The sequence below is a fragment of the Coregonus clupeaformis genome, chromosome 18, assembly GCF_020615455.1.
Source record: "Coregonus clupeaformis isolate EN_2021a chromosome 18, ASM2061545v1, whole genome shotgun sequence".
NCBI lineage: Eukaryota > Metazoa > Chordata > Actinopteri > Salmoniformes > Salmonidae > Coregonus > Coregonus clupeaformis.
Window position 1 is genome coordinate 54560893 of NC_059209.1, and position 18066 is coordinate 54578958.

Genomic DNA, 18066 nt, shown 5'->3' on the forward strand with positions numbered 1-18066 from the left:
TCTATCTTCTTTTAATACAAACCAGTATTATTATCTGCAGTGTCTGGACCAAGGCCAGTGAATGATGAGAAACAGTTGGCTCCAATGATTAGATCCAGGCTACTTTACTGTAGGCTTATACTTGTTGTTTTGTAGTGAGAAATACAGTATCACTCTCCTCAACGACTCTGACACCTCATTCTTACATCAAGAAAAAGCCCTTTAATATTTTTGTCAATATTCAATCACAAATAGATCATACACTTCAACTATATATTTTAGATATTGAAATAAAAATGTGATATATTTGAGTGTAAACACATTACCCTGCAGTATTGCTCATAGTAACTGGTAGTCATAGGTGATCAGGTGGCTGGACCGTTTCAGCCACCGTCAGGGAAGGACATAATCAGGGATTGACCTTAAGGGTTGCCCTATTGCCTGGAGCAAGTGAACTGAGCAGTCGGGCAAGTTGAACCTGCTCTGAGTAGACATAGCCTAAAATTGATCATTCTGGTTCATCCCCATTGTTTAAGTGAAAGACGGACAATTTATGGCATTTATGGCCGCCGGACAAGTTGAACCTGCTCTGTGGTTGCCCCATTAGGCAGGTGATTTTTTAAAGCTGAATTTCAGTAGCCTAACATAGGGGCTACACTGGGGCTTTTTTGACCTGCTACACTGGAAGCGTAACTTTTGGTCAGGGCGAGCAGAGCGCCAGCCAATACTATATCCTATTGCTCTCGGGTGTGAGCTGTGCTTTGAAATCTAAGTCTCCCCCAGAGCTGGTACAATTACAACCAGGTTGTCGGAGGGTCTCACGCTCTGCAAAAGTTACGCATCCAAACAGATTTTTCTGCTTCCTAGCATGCTAGCAGATACCCATAGACTTCCAGTCATTGCACTAATGCTAGTTAGCATTGGCTCACGAAACTACCTCTAAGTTCCTTTATACTGGACATAGAGACATAAAAATGGTATCCACAAGTTCAACTAACTCTGGGGAAGTAGATAAAGTGCCTCATTGCCAAAATCCCCAAGTATCCCTTTAATTGATCATTTTGCGTGTAAACAACTACATAAAAATTTTCTGGCAAGTGACAATAATCATCAGGCAACCACCAAAAATATACTGCTGTCCGATGGACAAGAGCCTTTCAGACCTTAATGTCAATCCCTGACATCAACGGTGCAAATAGAGGAGAGGATCCAAAATTGCTTCCAGACAGTGCTGGGGAGAACAACAAGGTGGGGTATACCTGCCTCCACTTTCACAGAGATTGTGAGTGCTGTGTGCCTTTCCTTCATGACCACTGATCTGACAGAAATTAACCGGCCATATGGTGAAACCTATCCAGAACGTTCACTTATCAGTTGACATGAAGGAAAGGACACAAGAGAAGGAAGGCACAGTAGTAGTATTGGGACGTAGCCCTAGTCTTTTTCATTAAACAATCTTCATGTCTCTATCTTCATTGGTCTTCATGTTCGGGCTATGTCGTAGTTGTTCACGAACCAATCACAGGTCTTCTTGATACCTGTAGGGGAGGAGAGACACAATCTGTCATATATGGATACTGTGCATTTTGGAAGAGTGGTTTAATTACCATGAACGTTCCTTTCATCATAATCATAAAACTATTGATAACCGGATAGGTATCAAATATCATGTGGTAATGTGTCAGTGTTATTTACAAGGCAACTAATTCCCACTACAATATTGAGTTGTTTTCTGGACAGAAAATGCATCCCTCAGTGTTTTGATCTCTGACCTTCAGAGAGCGGCGTGAAGGTGAAGTCAGGGAGGTAGCGTCGCAGCTTGGCATTGCTGGCCGTCTTCTTCATCTGACCGTCTGACTTGCTGGTGTCGAACTGATGTCATAGGTCAAGGGTCACAATAGGCAAAGGACAGGGAGATTACATAGTTACAGTACAACAGATATGGGGGGTAGCCAGCCCGAGTGGGCTTTTAACCTACTACAACTGTAAGTCTGTCAGTCCAACAGGTGTAATGAACCTCTAGATGTGGTTGCTGGTGTTGTACTAAGGATTCTACTAGATTGGCTCTAGACACTGATCTAAGGTCAAACTTGAGGTTTGGATTTGGGGAGGATATGCTGATCGTAGATCTGTGCCTGGGGACAACTCCTATCAGGAGTATACAGCCTATGGAAGGATACAACTATTTGACCTTTGAAGTCCAGGGCATCTGCGATCATCTCTACGGAGTCCTTGATGGAGAGCTCCTCCTCCTCCCCCACTGTGAGAGACAAGTGTCAAAGGAGATTGGTCCAGTTGCATACTGTACACACACATTGACTGATCACCCACCCACCCACACACACCATGTTGGACTCACCAGAGAGAATGATGGGGTCAATCTCATCATACTCCCGCAGCACCCAGAGGAACAGACGCGCTACATCCTGAGAGAACACACACACACACACTGATGTAATGCATACACGCACATATCTGACATGCACTGACACACACACACAGAGTAATTCACTAAACATACCAGAGAGTAGATGAATTGTCTCCTGGGTGTTCCGGAGCCCCACACCTGTAGAGGGGTTCCCTCCTCTGTCAGAAGGAGAGTAGAAAGGAGTAAGTGTGTGTGTGTGTGTGTGTGTGTGTGTGTGTGTGTGTGTGTGTGTGTGTGTGTGTGTGTGTGTGTGTGTGTGTGTGTGTGTATTTGCGTGAGTGCGTACAAGTAGTGTGTGTGTTACTTACTTTTAGCAGCATGTGTCTTGTGCATGAGTGCCGACAGCACGTGACCATTTTCAAAGTTGAAGTTGTCATAGGGACCATACACGTTAGTCGGGATTACGGCGGTGTAGCGACGCCCATGCTGTGCAAAGTATCCCCTGTTGTCAATCAAGCCCACACACACATACAAACACAAACACACACACACACACACACAATAATGTTGTGGTTTGAACATTTAAAGACCCACTCCAGCTATTTTTTTACTTTCCCGTTGAAAAACAATATTCCAAGTATACATACAGTAAAAGGTACACACCCTTAAGGGTAAAAACATATATTTTTTGCAAAATTGTGTTTTTTTCAACACAATGGCAGGAGTTGGCAATTCAAGGGGTTGGGATGATGGAAAACGGCTCTGTTTATTTTCCCTTTTGTACTATTTGCACATCATTACAACACTGTATATAGACATAATATGACACTTGTAATGTCTTTATTCTTTTGGAACTTTTGTGAGTGTAATGTTTACTGTTAACTTTGTATTGTTTATTTCACTTTTGTTTATTATCTATTTCACTTGCTTTGGCAATGTAAACACATGTTTCCCATTCTAATAAAGCCCCTTAAATTGAAATTGGATGCACACTGATGTCATTGGCCTTCCCCCTTGCTTCCCAGAACAATAGAAGAGCAATAGAGGACAAAAGAGGATAGGCTCACCCCCCACTTCCCAGCTAGCATATTTGGTTGCTTGGAAGTTGTGGGAACCTACGTTTTTGGTTTCCCATTGGTTCTGGGAACAAAGCCATAAGTTTCCTGACTGGTGAAACTGACATTTTTTAAACGTTCTGAAAACGAAAGTGAAAATGTTGCCTGTTTTGGGAACATTCATTTTTTGGTTGCAGGGAAGTTATGAGAACGTTTTCCTATGGTTCCCTGAAAGTTTTCCTGGGAGGTTTTATTAATGTTCTGAGAACAGAAATTATAGGTTATTTGAAGGTAATTAAATAACGTTCTGAGAACATGTTTCAATAAAACTTTTAATAACACTGCTATGATAGGTTAATTGTTTTGAACACCAAGCACAGATGGGACACATGGAAATGTATTTGCTTAGGCATTAATCATGCAAACACATCTCTTTTTTATTGTGGCACGGACCCAGTGAGATTTGAACCTATGATCTTCTGTTTGCAATCTATGGAATTAGTCAACTGCGCCACCAGGATTTAGCTAGCATGCCATATTTTGTAACTTATACAAAGCTGTTCATTTTAGTCTATTCAAACAGATCCCATTTCAAATGAAACAAGCACTCATAAAGATCAGGTGTGGCCAATTAGTGAGTGGGGCCAACATACCTGAACTCACTTAACAAGATAGAGGATAGAGAGTTTTGTTGATGCTGAGAACAGAATGTATATGTTTATAAATAACATTCTTAGAACGTTCTTGTGGTTTTTATGGAAAGTTTTCTTAATGTTCTGAGAATATGACTAAATCGAACCTTGAGGAAACCTGTTACTTAAAAAAAATATGTTTTGTTTACTTAGTAAATATTTTCTTAATTCTATTTTCAAAAAACTGCATTTTTGGTTAAGGGCTTGCAAGTAAGCATTTCACGGTAAGGTCTACACCTGTTGTATTCGGCGCATGTGACAAATACATTTTGATTTGATTTGCTGAAGTACTGAAATTCCCACAGAAGAATGTTGTTTCTTAATGTTCTCTGAACAATTTGAGAACATTACTTTAAATAGAACCATGAGGAAACCTGTAGGAAACGTTATGCTGAAGTACTGAAATTCCCACCTAAGAAACATATGGTTCTCAGAAATGTATGTGCTAGCTGGGTATTATTGGGGATTTATTATTCTCCTAAATTGATGGGATGACTAACTTAGAAAGAATGCATTCTTGACTGGGCTAATATAGGTTGTGACACCTGGGGAGGCTGTGATTGATGTGAAGAGCTGTTTTAGGGGGTAAAATAAGATAAGGATTGTGTCTTCAAATGCTAGACTATACTGGTTCTTTGTGATCTGTGAGCCTTCCTTGGACATAGGAATGATGTCTAAGGGAGCTGGCTCTTCTCACTATGATAGGTTGTTATGATAATCTTGTGCCTGGCTGAAGTGTGCAACAAATGGCGCCGAGGAGATGAGACCAACCCCTGAACCAACAGATTGGCTGAGAAAGTTTAAACCACACTCAGTCCTCTACTCTAATTGGCCAGCAGAGAAGTGGGAAATTCCCTCTGTCAGAGTATTTGGGTATTGTTTCTGAAACAATGTGTTAGTTGTCTGGAGTGTCCTGCGAGACATCTCAGAGAGCCCGTATATACGAAACATCATATTTACCATTGAAGGTTTATGCATTAATTAAAATAACTAGTATATCTTAGAAGTCGTGTTGACCTCTTTTGTTCCTAATACCAGATTTGAATTGACGCAATTTCTAACAATTGGTGACCCCGACGCGGTCTGGTAGAAGGGACTTTGCTGGGTAATGTCCGGCACATTTGGTCAACTCTTTCATCGAACCGTATGTTTCACAAACTGCCCGGGCTTCTAAAAAGGTAAGCAGATACCTATTGTTAAATAACTGAAGATCTGCACATTGGCTTTATCCAAATTAATTTTGTGAAACAACTGTCTGATGTAAGTGAACTAAATTATGAAACTAATATGAGTAGATAAGCACAATATTGTGACATGCAAACCTGTGATAAATGTTATGTTTAAACCATGGTACCAGAGAGTGTTGATCTACCGGCAAGGTCCGTAACTATGGATACGGCTAGGTTCAGGAGACAATGCTGACATCTACCGGCAAGGTCCGTAACTGCGAGGGTACGGCTAAGGTTCGGAGATACAGGGAATTATTGGCTAAGGGCGTTGGCTACTGACACATATCCAGAAGAGATATGGCTAGGATCAGAGGAGCGCCAACATTTTAGTTGAGTATTGTTTCTCTGACACATATCCAGAAGAGATATGGCTAGGTTCTGAGAAAATACTGAAGTCTCCAGGCTAGGATCACCAGGGGTGAGAACTGGAGATACAGGGAATTATTGGCTAAGGGCGTTGGCTACTGACACATATCCATGAGATATGGCCAGGATCAGAGGAGCGCCAAAATTTTAGTTGAGTATTGTTTCTGAGACACATATCCAGAAGAGATATGGCTAGGTTCTGAGGAAAATACTGAAGTCTCTGGACCACAAATGGTGGAACCGTGAGATACAGGGATTAATTGATTAAAGTGTAACGTTGTGGCACATATCCACTGAAGATATGGCTAGGATCATAATGGCCACTTAAATTTTAGATAGTGTTACGCTACTGACACGTATCAGAAGGCTAGATACGGATAGAGTCAGGGGGACACTGGGTGTTGTATGCATGAGTGCGCGAATGATCACAGACTAAATAAAATAGTGAATAGGGGTTATTAAAAATAATAAACCTGTATATTAAGACGTCTGTGGCTGTCCAAACGGTATAATTTGGGAATAAATGTTGGATTTGTGGTTACTCAAACCATATAACCCGTCAGTGACAATCGAAAACATGAAATGAAAAGTGATGAATGAGTGTGACTGAACTAAAACGTTTGAATTGATATATTTGAAATATAACGTTTGGTGTTTGAAATAGCATAATACTGCTTTTGAATAGTTGTGTCGAAACTATTTGGTTTATTATTTGATTTAACGTTTGATGTTGGACCGTGCAAAATACTGGTTAAACAATTAGACCGAAATAATTCGGTTTATAAACGTGCACCAACTTGAACTAATTAGGTGGGAATTATTTGATTTAAATAAATGGACTGGAGTGCTTTGAGTAACGGCGGAATATTGGAGGCGCGCTGGGACGAGAAGCAGCTCCTCACAGCTCCTCAAAAAGGTAGAGTTGCGAGGGGAGGGGCTGGAGAGAGCGAAAGTGTGGCTTTTGGAGCCATGAAAAGACTGGGAGATGGCTGGGAACGCATGTGGGTTTCTGACGAGAAATGTTCTAAACTTGCTCACCCGAGCGTCGTGGGTGAGAAAGTAGAGAATGTTTACATTTGCATTTTTGGTAATTTGGCAGACGCTCTTGTCTAGAGCGATTTATGGGAGCAATTGGGGTTGAGTGCCTTGCTCGAGGGCACATCGGCAGATTTTTTTTTTTCGACCTCTCGGTTGTTGGCGCGGCGCTATTGGTCACTAAACTGCCAGCCGCCCCATATGAGTTAAAGATTGTGGCGTTGTTGGATAATATGATGGCGGAATAAACTGACCATAAGTAATGTTGTTTTAGACGTAATGTATAATATAGTACAAAGCAAATAGAGGGTTAAATTGAAGTAATTATCATGGTAGAGCTAACGTAGTACAGTGAGGGAACTTCATTTTGTGTCAGAGGGTAAGATGAGATCATTAATGGTACTATTAGTGGAAATCTATTCATCATTTCAAGGCATGGAGTAACAATCTGCATTTATGAGTGTAAATTCCACGGCTGATGTGTTGATTGAATGGGTACGATGAGTATTTGGTTTGGTAATGTTGAATGGACTATTTGTAGCGAGCGTGTTTAGGGGTAAAATAGAAAAACTAACTTATTCAATAGGGAATCAAAGAGAGAGAGAGTTTTTTGCTGAGGTGAAAGCTACTGCGATTTTCATTTGGTGACGTCACTTGCTCTATGAAATGGGAGTAGTTACTTTGAGAGCATCGCAGATGGTGTGGAGTGACTGGCGATGTCCCTGGTTCGAACACAGGTAGGGACAGTAGACAAAGCTTTCGCAGTGGGGCTATATACCTAGATTACTATGTGGATTGAGAAATGTGAAAGGTTGAATTAGATAGCTTAAATAGAAGTATTCTAGAAAAGTCTATGAAAATATGTTATAAGGTTACCATGCGCTCTCCCCGAAGGAGCAAGGGGAGGGTGAGAGACAGTACAGTTCAGATGGTAGGAACATCATTAAACGTATGCTGATAAACGATAGCAAGTATTTGTTTTATTAATTAGGGCCTAATCAGAGAGAACAGTTAAGTAAATTGAATAGCGAACTGAAATGGGTTAGCGGGGAAATACAAGATAGATGGACCATTTTAAAACGATAATTTATTTTGGTTAGGATGAAAGTATGCATTGGCTGTTGTGCTGGGGAATGGCGCCAGCCTGTGGTGGGTTATGGATTTGTTACATAAACTTATATTTTGGACTGGGGTGATGGAATAGGCTACAATTGTAGCATTATCAGAAAAAATACACAATTTAATGTGAAATAGTTATTACAATTGTTGTTGATAGTTGTTACGGTTATTATCATTGATCCAGTAATGATATAAGGATAGTAGAGGAAGGCAGGGGATTTAATCTCATTTAGGGAAGTTATATTAGGAAGAAAATACCATTAAATGAGGGAACATTTGATGTAACCGTGATTGTATTGGCTAAAAACTCAAATATGACATTTACAGGGGAGACAGGAACAATAGAAGGGGAGACAGATTTTCCTAGGGCGTTGAATAAATAATTGATAAATGGATCATTTGAGATGAGATCACATGTAGCAGAGTTAGGGTAATCAATTAAATAATCATTGTATACTCGAGGAATTTTGAGTGGTTTACTGGATTAGATATGAGGAATTAGAATGATACAAACAATTATTGATGGGTTAAGACTGGGAATATCTATCATGTTTTGTGTGTACTACCATCTTTAGATTATAACTAGGAGAAAGAGATTAGCTCATCTCAGTTAGGCAGTATTTAGGTCATAAAAGTGAGCTATCAAATTGAGTGAGGCCTGGCTATTTGTGATTGTTGTTTTTTCAAATTGGGTTAAAATGGGTTCACAGAGCCAGAGGCTGTACAGAGAAAGGTGGAGCCCCCATGTTGCCCTAGTGAAAGAACATTCAGAGGAATGGTTATCACTAGGTAAATGGATAAAACAGGGGAAAAACATTACTGACTGGCAGAATACACCAAATGGGGATCAGTATGGCCACTCCACTGGGAGATATAGAAGAAAGTTAATTGGAGAGCAAAAACCCAGCCCAGTGTCCATCTGGAGATAAGTTTTAACGGATGACAGGAAGAGATTTTCTTAACTCAGGAACAGGAGGCTGAGTTAGAAGCAATTCCATTCAAATTATGGTCACAAGGACAACAGATGTAGGACTAATTAAGGGGGTAGCTCCAGTACAAGTGATTCCTCGATTCGATAATAGACCATACCAAAAGCAATATACTATGAAACCAGAAGCAATAAAAGGGATAACACCTACATTTGAGCATTTACTTAAGGGGGGGGTGATAATTCCTGGAGATGAGGTACAATGAAACTCTCCAATATTTCCTGGTAGAAAGGAGGCACCTAGCGCCGACTGGAGGATGGTCATGGACTTACAGTTAGTTTCAGAAAGTCTTACAATCTTAGCCCAGGCTATAACTAAGAATTTGGGAAAGTTTGAACCTAGGGAAGGAAGCAAATGTTAGTTTATATAGATGATATTCTATTGGCTAATCCCACTCAGGAGGGATGTAAGAGGGATACAATCCAATTGTTAACCTTCCTGGCAGAACAGGGACACAAAGTGAGCAAAAAGAAACTTCAACTGGTAGAGTGAGGTCATTTACCTAGGACACACTATAACACAGGAGGGGTGAATGTTAAATTCATCCAGGAAAACTGCTATATTTGAAGCGCCAAAACCGTTAAAACAAAAAACAAATGATGAGCTTTTTGTTAATGATAAAGTGCTGTAAAGTTTGCGTACTCCATTATGTACTGCATACGGGTAAATTAAGTGATCTTATCTATGGGAAGGCAATGGCAGCCCATGGTAAAATCATTTGGAACTCTAAGGAGGCATACATACATCAGGGATGTTATCCAAATGGTAGAGAGTAACGAGGGATATGACATTGGTAGTGATTTAAAGATGATGAGTTTTTTTGGTGGGCTATTAGATATAACTGGGTTAATCATGAACATAGAGATTTTTATTCTTTGTTGCTAGACAGAAGACTTAGGTGACTTGTCATGTCCAACAATTAGTCTTCAGGTCAAGCCCGGGAGAGCCTGGGTAGAACAGAGTTTGAACTAAACATAAGTGTTTTTACAAGATAAAGAGATTGATTGATTGGATTACTAATTGATTCTGAACTGGATGAAAGTTGAATTTAACTGCCATAAAAGACAAAGGAAGTGGGAGGAGCAATAAAGAAGCAAAAGATAATCCCAAAAATGAAAGGCATGGCAATAGGATGATAAATTACATAAGGAATGGTTTAGAAAGGTGGTAATATTGACACATGGGCAAATCATGTGTCAAAAAGGGGGAGTGATAGGATTAAATAATATTGATAGGATTAAATAAAAATACTTAAAAAGAAAAAACAACAATAGAAATTGAGAGCTGAACATGTATGTGTGAAGATAGTTTATTAACCACACCCGTATGTCAGAGGTTTTGTGCCCCACAGGTGAACTAAAGGAGAAGGTGACCCACTCTATCACACCAGGAGACTGGGTGTGGATCCAGTCCCTAAAAGAAGAAAAACTGGAAGCAGGCCTGTTGGGAAGGGCCCTATCAAGTCCTATTAGATCCATCTGGGTGCATGTCACACACTGCAAAAAGGTAAACCCAGTTACACCTGATGAACAAACACAGAGTTAGGAGAAAGATCCGATCACCATTAGGGCTCGGGGGTTGGCTCCTTAACGAAGATTCCCTTACCCTATCTGATCATCCCTGTGTGAGTTTGGTAGAAGGTGAAGTAATGGGTTGGCATCTGACATGTTCTCAGGGCAAGGGTGGGGATTCACAGGTCTCCTAATGGTAGGTAGCTGTCTGATTGTGGGGGCCATATTCCTAACACACTCAAACCCTTCTGATCTGCCAAAAGTAGTAGTTAACCTAATACAAGTTGATAAAATAATACCTGAGCACAGTCTATGAAGGCATAGGAGACAGCTAGACGTAGGGAAAGGGGAAGATTAGGGACTTTAGGGGAGGACATCACTATATGTGTGTCGCCGTGTACATCCTGGGACTATGTAGTTGCTCATGTCGAGAGCGTGGGGGATGTGTAGGTCTCCGTGCACAGTTTGGGGACAGGTGTAGTGTTGTGAGGGTAGGGAATTACCAGAAATGGCAGTGCGACCCATAGAAGGGTAGGTACTGTCTGAAAGTCTGAAGTACGCAAAAACAGGTTTATCCTCCATACAAGCCACCTGGGAATGTGGTGAAAGAGTCTTGTAGTAACTTGAACTATCTGTATCCCCCGATAACAAAGTCATTCCGACCTAGGTTGCCTACGTTTGAAGTCTCAGGGGATTCTAATTGTTTTTCTAGGACTAGTAAGATAGGATATAGAGTAGGGCATCTTAGCTCTGCTCCTACACAGAGAATATCACAACTGAAAGAGAACATGACTAATCTCTCCTCTTTGTTGCAGCCAGAGGATTGTAGGAACTAAAACCAGGCCCGTGCTGACATCTGATGGTTGTGTGGTGATAACTGATTGTGAACTCAACTACATATGTAAACAATCAAACGTGTCAGAGACTGGTGAGTTGTCACGTAGAAAGTAGGACCTCCTCCCGGGATCCTTTGATGAAAGGATCCTGTGATGGGATAGGAGTACCTCGAGAGGTTCCAGAACATTTCAAAGCTAGGAATCAGATCGCAGTTGAGTTTGAATCAAGTATTATTTGGTGGTCAACAATTAATAAAAACGTAGATTGGATAAATTATATTTACTATAACCAGCAAAGATTTATAAACCACACTCGTGATGCAATAAAGGGATTAGATGAGCAGACAGCGGCAACTATCTTAATGACAAGGCAGAATAGAATAGCTTTAGATATGCTTCTGGCTGAGAGGGGCGGAGTTTGTGTTCTGTTTGGATCTATGTGCTGTATTTTCATCCTCAAACAATATAGCACCGGACGGGTCAGTGACAAAAGAGCTTCAGGGGAGTAACTACACTGACGAACAAACTGGCTGAGAACTCTGATATTGATAGCTCCATAAACGGTTGGTTTGATAACATATTTGATAAATGGAAAACTATTGTTGTAACTATTCTGGGTGAAGTTATAGCTTCTATGGGTATACTTGTTCTTTGTGGATGTTGTCTTATTTCCTGTGTCTGAGGTTTGGTGAGAAAGGAGATGGGGAAGGTGATTTCCCAACAGATGGTGAGATATGGCCCAATCCTGGACTCCAACCTAGGAATGGAGGATATGACCTACCAGGCTTGGTGGAGTGACACTAGAGGGTGTCTAAAGGGGGCCAAAATATACTTCTCTGTTTGTGTTTTATGTTCTAATAGTCTTATGTTTTGTGTTCTATTAATCCTGTGTTTTATGCTTTATTAATCAAGTTAATCATGTGAATGTTTGTCTTTCCTTATGTGATGGTTTGAAGTTCCTTGGTGACTGATAACAATTTGCAAGTTGGGTGTAGATGGACTGAGGGTTTGAATTTTTTAGTATCATTATGGCCTATTAATAAAAGTGTGATTTTTTGTTTGTATTGTATTATAATGAATGACAATCTGTGTTTTCTTATTTTTGAATCACACCTTATTAGGTGTGAAAAGGGGGACTATTGGGGATTTATTATTCTCCTAAATTGATGGGATGACTAACTTAGAAAGAATGCATTCTTGACTGGGCTAATATAGGTTGTGACACCTGGGGAGGCTGTGATTGATGTGAAGAGCTGTTTTAGGGGGTAAAATAAGATAAGGATTGTGTCTTCAAATGCTAGACTATACTGGTTCTTTGTGATCTGTGAGCCTTCCTTGGACATAGGAATGATGTCTAAGGGAGCTGGCTCTTCTCACTATGATAGGTTGTTATGATAATCTTGTGCCTGGCTGAAGTGTGCAACAAATGGCGCCGAGGAGATGAGACCAACCCCTGAACCAACAGATTGGCTGAGAAAGTTTAAACCACACTCAGTCCTCTACTCTAATTGGCCAGCAGAGAAGTGGGAAATTCCCTCTGTCAGAGTATTTGGGTATTGTTTCTGAAACAATGTGTTAGTTGTCTGGAGTGTCCTGCGAGACATCTCAGAGAGCCCGTATATACGAAACATCATATTTACCATTGAAGGTTTATGCATTAATTAAAATAACTAGTATATCTTAGAAGTCGTGTTGACCTCTTTTGTTCCTAATACCAGATTTGAATTGACGCAATTTCTAACAGTATCCTGCACGATTCCCAGAACATTGTCAGAAGGTTATAATGAAAATAAACATTGGACAACCACGCTCTCACCAAGCTCTAAGAAACATATGGTTCTCAGAACATTATGTGCTAGCTGGGTTGTGTCATGTAATGAGGGACCTGTACCAGCTACTGAAATTGACCTTTTGTTAAGTAAATCAGGTGATAAATGAGGTGCTAGGGAGGCTGGAGTGGGTCTTTAAACTGTGTGCTAATGTACCTGCACAGGTAACCGATTAGTCACCAGCTCACCTGTTCTGAATATCAATCATTCTTTTGGCATGTGAGTAGCCAAAGTTTGAGTCGTGTGGAGGCCCATTGTGGATCTGTGTGAAGGGGAGGAAAGATACACCAGCTTTTCTTAAAAATCACATTTTGAAGGGCCAGAGGTTCCCAAACATACAGTAGTTATACTGTCACTGGGCACATAGGCTTCCTATACTGTTGATCTCCTTCTTTTGACTAGGGCCATTAGGGCTCTGGTCAAAAGTAATGCACTATATAGTGAATTGGGTGCCATGCGATGCAACCCTAGTATTTTAGTATTAAACTCAACATGCTCTCATTGATAGGGTCTTATTGGTTGTTCAACTCACCATGCTCTCATCGATAGGGTAGGTGGTCTTGTCAGGAAAGATGCAGCTGGACAGGCAGGACACCACCTTGATGACGCCCATTTCGTGAGACGTCTGCAGCACGTTGTCATTGATGCGAAGGTTGTCCCTCTGTGAAGGCAAAACACTGTGGTCTCAATTCAATCAAACTCGTTTTACGGCTTTACACAATAACTTGTTTTCCCACAAATGAATTCAAAGAATGTATTTGGATACTGTGATAACAAGCTCCCCTGTAAACTCTCCTCACAGATGGATTAATACCCTTTCGGAATAAGATTAAGAAGTGTGGCAACAAAGTCACTGTGTAAACTTCGCTTTGACAAGTTCAACTAAATGTCAGCCTAGATTGTTGCCCAGCCAGGCAAACATGGACATTTATATTTAGTTCATTTAGCAGAATATATTTTCCAGAGCTACTTACAGTCAACCGGTAGCTAGATAAAACAAACCATTTCACGGCAATGCTGTGACAACAAACGTACTGAACAACACAAAACAAACACACTGTATATGACATAACTACACAGAACAAATACAGTACACACAAATATTTAGTCATATAGTATGTTTCGATGTATCGGTTTTGTGTCATTCAATATTATACTAGGCTATGGGACCAAAAGTCACTGATCTGAACAAAATACTCGACAGAATTGAACACAGAAACGGACCGACCTTTGGACAGTTCAGGCAAAATGCCAGGTGGGCTGGTTCCATCTTCAGCCCATCGGCTTGACTAAATTGGGGGTTTTGTACAGAATGATCATTATTTGGTTAACAATTGGGGCCTCTAGGTTAAAAAATGGGCCAGTGTGGGAGCTTTGAGGAAAAAAATGGTCCGGTGAGTTAGAAATGCCCGGTCCGAATTTCTAGTCCCATCCCTGATTGAACAAATGTACTTTAGGACTGAAACATATAGCCTAGGTATTGAAACAAACTGGGTAGTTAGATAATGAATCTCACCAGAAAGTGTAGGTTCTCCTTCATGTGAAGGTAGAGTCCTCCCACCTTGGCAGCCAGGTGGATGACATGGGTGGGCCGATACTTCTTAAAAACTGCTATTGTCTGTTGTAGATCTCTGGCAGAACATTGTACAACTGTCATCATTCATCATCATCATCATCATCCTATTTAATGGAAAACACATCAATCTCATAAAAGTATGCATGCACAAATGTAATTAGCTAAACATTTAATGTGGTTCCAACAGGAACTATATAGAAACTCTACCTATATACTGTATCTATCCATCAATCCATCTATCTATAGAATTGAATAGAAAATAATTGAATAGCAGAGAATATAATAATTTTTCCAGGAGTGAACTTCTTTTTTGGACTTCTTTTATCCATTTCGTTTCTGTTGGAACCACAAAACCAGTCCCAGAAGCAAAAGGGTCATAACAGGAATTTACTAATATTTAAACCAGGGTTTCATACAGTGCAACGTGACATACATTTCCTATAGAAATATGTTATGTAGAACAGACATGCTGGTGTTTCTCGGGCATGTAGACTATGGGATCATGGCATCTCTATATAGATTAGGTCATTTTTATCTGCAACGACCAAGCCTCAGACCAGCTCTGCTGAGAATATGAGGTTTATGTGACATAACTTACACGAGGTTGGCTTCTTTGGAGCAGAGGAAGGTCCACTGTTCGCCCTCGAGACAGCCGCCTTCTTGTTTCACCACGTGCTCGATGGCCTTCCCGACCAATCCGGATCCGCCCGTGACGAGCACGCGCATCGGCGCAGCCTTAGTCTGCGAATCCATCTCTCACTCTGATCAAAGAAAGCTAACTTTTATTTTTCAGGTGTGATATTCACATAACGCTATTACGATGAAGCCCTAAGCAAAGTAGGCTGATACGAATGACAGTGTGATCATGGCCCTATTTATAGCCCACATTAAAACGTAATAATGATGATAATACAAAACTAAGAATAGTTATACATTTAGGCTAATAAGGAATTAATAACATGCTATACATTTTTGTATTTTTATTTATTTAGCAGACGCTCTTATCCAGAGCGACTTACAGTTAGTGAATACATTTTTTTTTTATACTGGCCCCCCGTGGGAATCGAACCCACAACCCTGGCGTTGCAAACGCTATGCTCTATCAACTGAGCTACATCCCTGCCGGCCATTCCCTCCCCTACCCTGGACCAATTGTGCGCCGCCCATGAGTCTCCCGGTCGCGGCCGGCTGCGACAGAGCCTGGATTCGAACCAGGATCTCTAGTGGCACAGTTAGCACTGCGATGCAGTGCCTTAGACCACTGCGCCACTTCACTACATCAAACGCAAGTTGAAAACGTATTAACACACTTTTCGTTTCGTTTACGATTTAGTATATTACAACATCAGATGATCATATAGGCTACACCACTGACATTATTTTAGCAACGCAAACAAGAGTAGGCTAAAAGTAGCCTATACGAAGTTTGTCGAAAGAAAATGTCTAGGCCTACTATTTTAAATAAAAATAATGTGTTGAAGTCAAAAGCACCCATTCATTCAACAAAAGAAAAAAGGCCTATAAATAGGATAATGAAGGCAAACATTTCAAATATGAATGAAGGCAAAATATTTCAAATATTAATCCGTATAGTTTATGTGGGCTATTTAGAATTATAATAAATCAAATGTTTTACTCGGCAAGACCCTCATGTTATTTAAATATGTATCTCATCAATACACAAAGTTAATGTATGAATTCAAACCTGTAAAATGTTTCGTTAAGATTGTCCTCCTCGAATAAAGTCAGTATTAGATCCTATTTCTGTACGCTGAAGAATATAAATGAGGTCTAGGCTATCTCTGTTGTCTTGCGCACTAAACATGTCAATAGTAAAGGCGCAGGCGCAAGGTGCTGTCGATCTTATAGGCTACCTGTGAGCTACACCCTTAGAAAAAAAGGGTTATACTGAGTGTAGTAGCCTTACAGGTGACATCATGTGCAGCGAATCTGACGATCCCAGTTTCTCGCACCATCTCAGGTACCACATTAAGAAAATACCAGGACTGTTAAAATAGGTTTGCTGAAAAAAAAAAGTTTTCCCAACAATAAATGTAATAGTGTAATTTGCTCAATATAAGGAGTTGAGAAATAAAGTTGACATCATTAGAAATACTATATATCCCTATTTTATGCTGTAGGTATGTAATACAATATTTATAAAAAATCATGATATTATCATAAGGTGCCAGATTACGTTTAAACCAAGTATTTTTCTGCATGTCATGAAGTTTTGGAATGGCCTAGTCAAAGTCCAGACCTAATCCCAATTGAGATGTTGTGGCAGGACTTGAAACGAGCAGTTCATGCTTGAAAACCCACACGTCACTGAGTTAAAGCAGTTCTGCAAGGAAGAGTGGGCCAAAATTCCTCCACAGCGATGTGAGAGACTGATCAACAACTACAGGAAGCATTTGGTTGGAGTCATTGCAGCTAAAGGTGGCACAACCAGTTATTGAGTGTAAGGGGGCAATTACTTTTTCACACAGGGGAATTAGGTGTTGCATAACTTTGTTTATGAAAGAAATATGTAATTGTTGTGTTATTTGTTCACTTATGTTCCCTTAATCTAATATTAGGTTTTGGTTGAAGATCTGATAACATTCAGTATCACAAATATGCAAAAGTTGAGAAAATTAGAAAGGGGGCAAATACTTTTTCATACTGTATATATATATATATATATATATATATATATATATATATATATATATATATATATATATATATATATATTTATTTATTTGCGAGAGAAAAACAACAAATGGGGGATTGGAAGTGATGCAGACAATTACAATAATGGAAGTTACAATCTATCTGCAATATTAAAGCTGATCTACCCCCTAAAAAAAATTTCTTGAGTCAATAAGTATTCAACCCTTTTGCTACGGCAAGCCTAGATAAATTCAGGAGAAAACAATTGCTTAACAAGTCACATAATAAGTTGCTTGGACTCACTCTGTGTGCAATAATAGTGTTTAACATTATATTTTTAATGACTGCCTCATCTCTGTACCCCACACATGGAGTATCAATACACCCAGTCACTACAGGTGTCCTTCCTAACTCACTTGCCAGAGAGGGAGGAAACCACTCAGGGATTTCACCATGAGGCCAATAGTGACTTTCAAATGTAATGGCTGTGATGGGAGAAAACTGAGGATGGATCAACAACATTGTAGTTACTCCGCAATACTAACCTAATTGACAGAGTGAAAAGAAGGAAGCCTGCACAGAATAAAACGTATTCCAAAACATGCATCCTGTTTGCAATAAGGCACTAAAGTAATACTGCAAAAAATGTGGGAAAGCAATTAACTTTTTGTCCTGAATACAAAGTGTTATGTTTGGGGCAAATCCAGTACAACACATTACTGAGTACCACTCTTCATATTTTCAAGCATAGTGGTGGCTGCATCATGTTATGGGTATACTTGTAATCATTAAGGACTGGGGAGTTTTTCAGGATAAAAAATAAACAG

General features: G+C 40.0%; 1 protein-coding gene across 1 annotated transcript; it reads right to left on the reverse strand.

Moving 5' to 3' along the window:
- Nucleotides 1–178: 178 nt before the first annotated feature.
- On the reverse strand, nt 179–16373 carry LOC121550421 (GDP-L-fucose synthase-like). The gene is made up of 11 exons (XM_045226963.1): nt 16290–16373; nt 15183–15345; nt 14525–14639; nt 13541–13669; nt 13197–13270; nt 2716–2849; nt 2501–2565; nt 2339–2405; nt 2160–2239; nt 1752–1851; nt 179–1517 (listed from the first exon to the last, which is right to left on the reverse strand). The coding sequence occupies exons 2-11, from the start codon at nt 15335–15337 to the stop codon at nt 1462–1464; spliced, it is 975 nt and encodes a 324-aa protein (XP_045082898.1). The 5' UTR covers nt 15338–15345; nt 16290–16373; the 3' UTR covers nt 179–1461.
- Nucleotides 16374–18066: the final 1693 nt, after the last annotated feature.

Excerpts from the sequence above, each read along its gene's own strand:
- LOC121550421 (XM_045226963.1), bottom strand. The coding sequence starts at position 15,337 with ATGGATTCGCAGACTAAGGCTGCGCCGATGCGCGTGCTCGTCACGGGC. Across the intron at positions 2,406-2,500 it reads GACAATTCATCTACTCTCTG|GATGTAGCGCGTCTGTTCCT; the intron begins GTATGTTTAGTG and ends GTGTTCTCTCAG. Across the intron at positions 1,852-2,159 it reads ACTTCAAAGGTCAAATAGTT|TTCGACACCAGCAAGTCAGA; the intron begins GTATCCTTCCAT and ends CTATGACATCAG.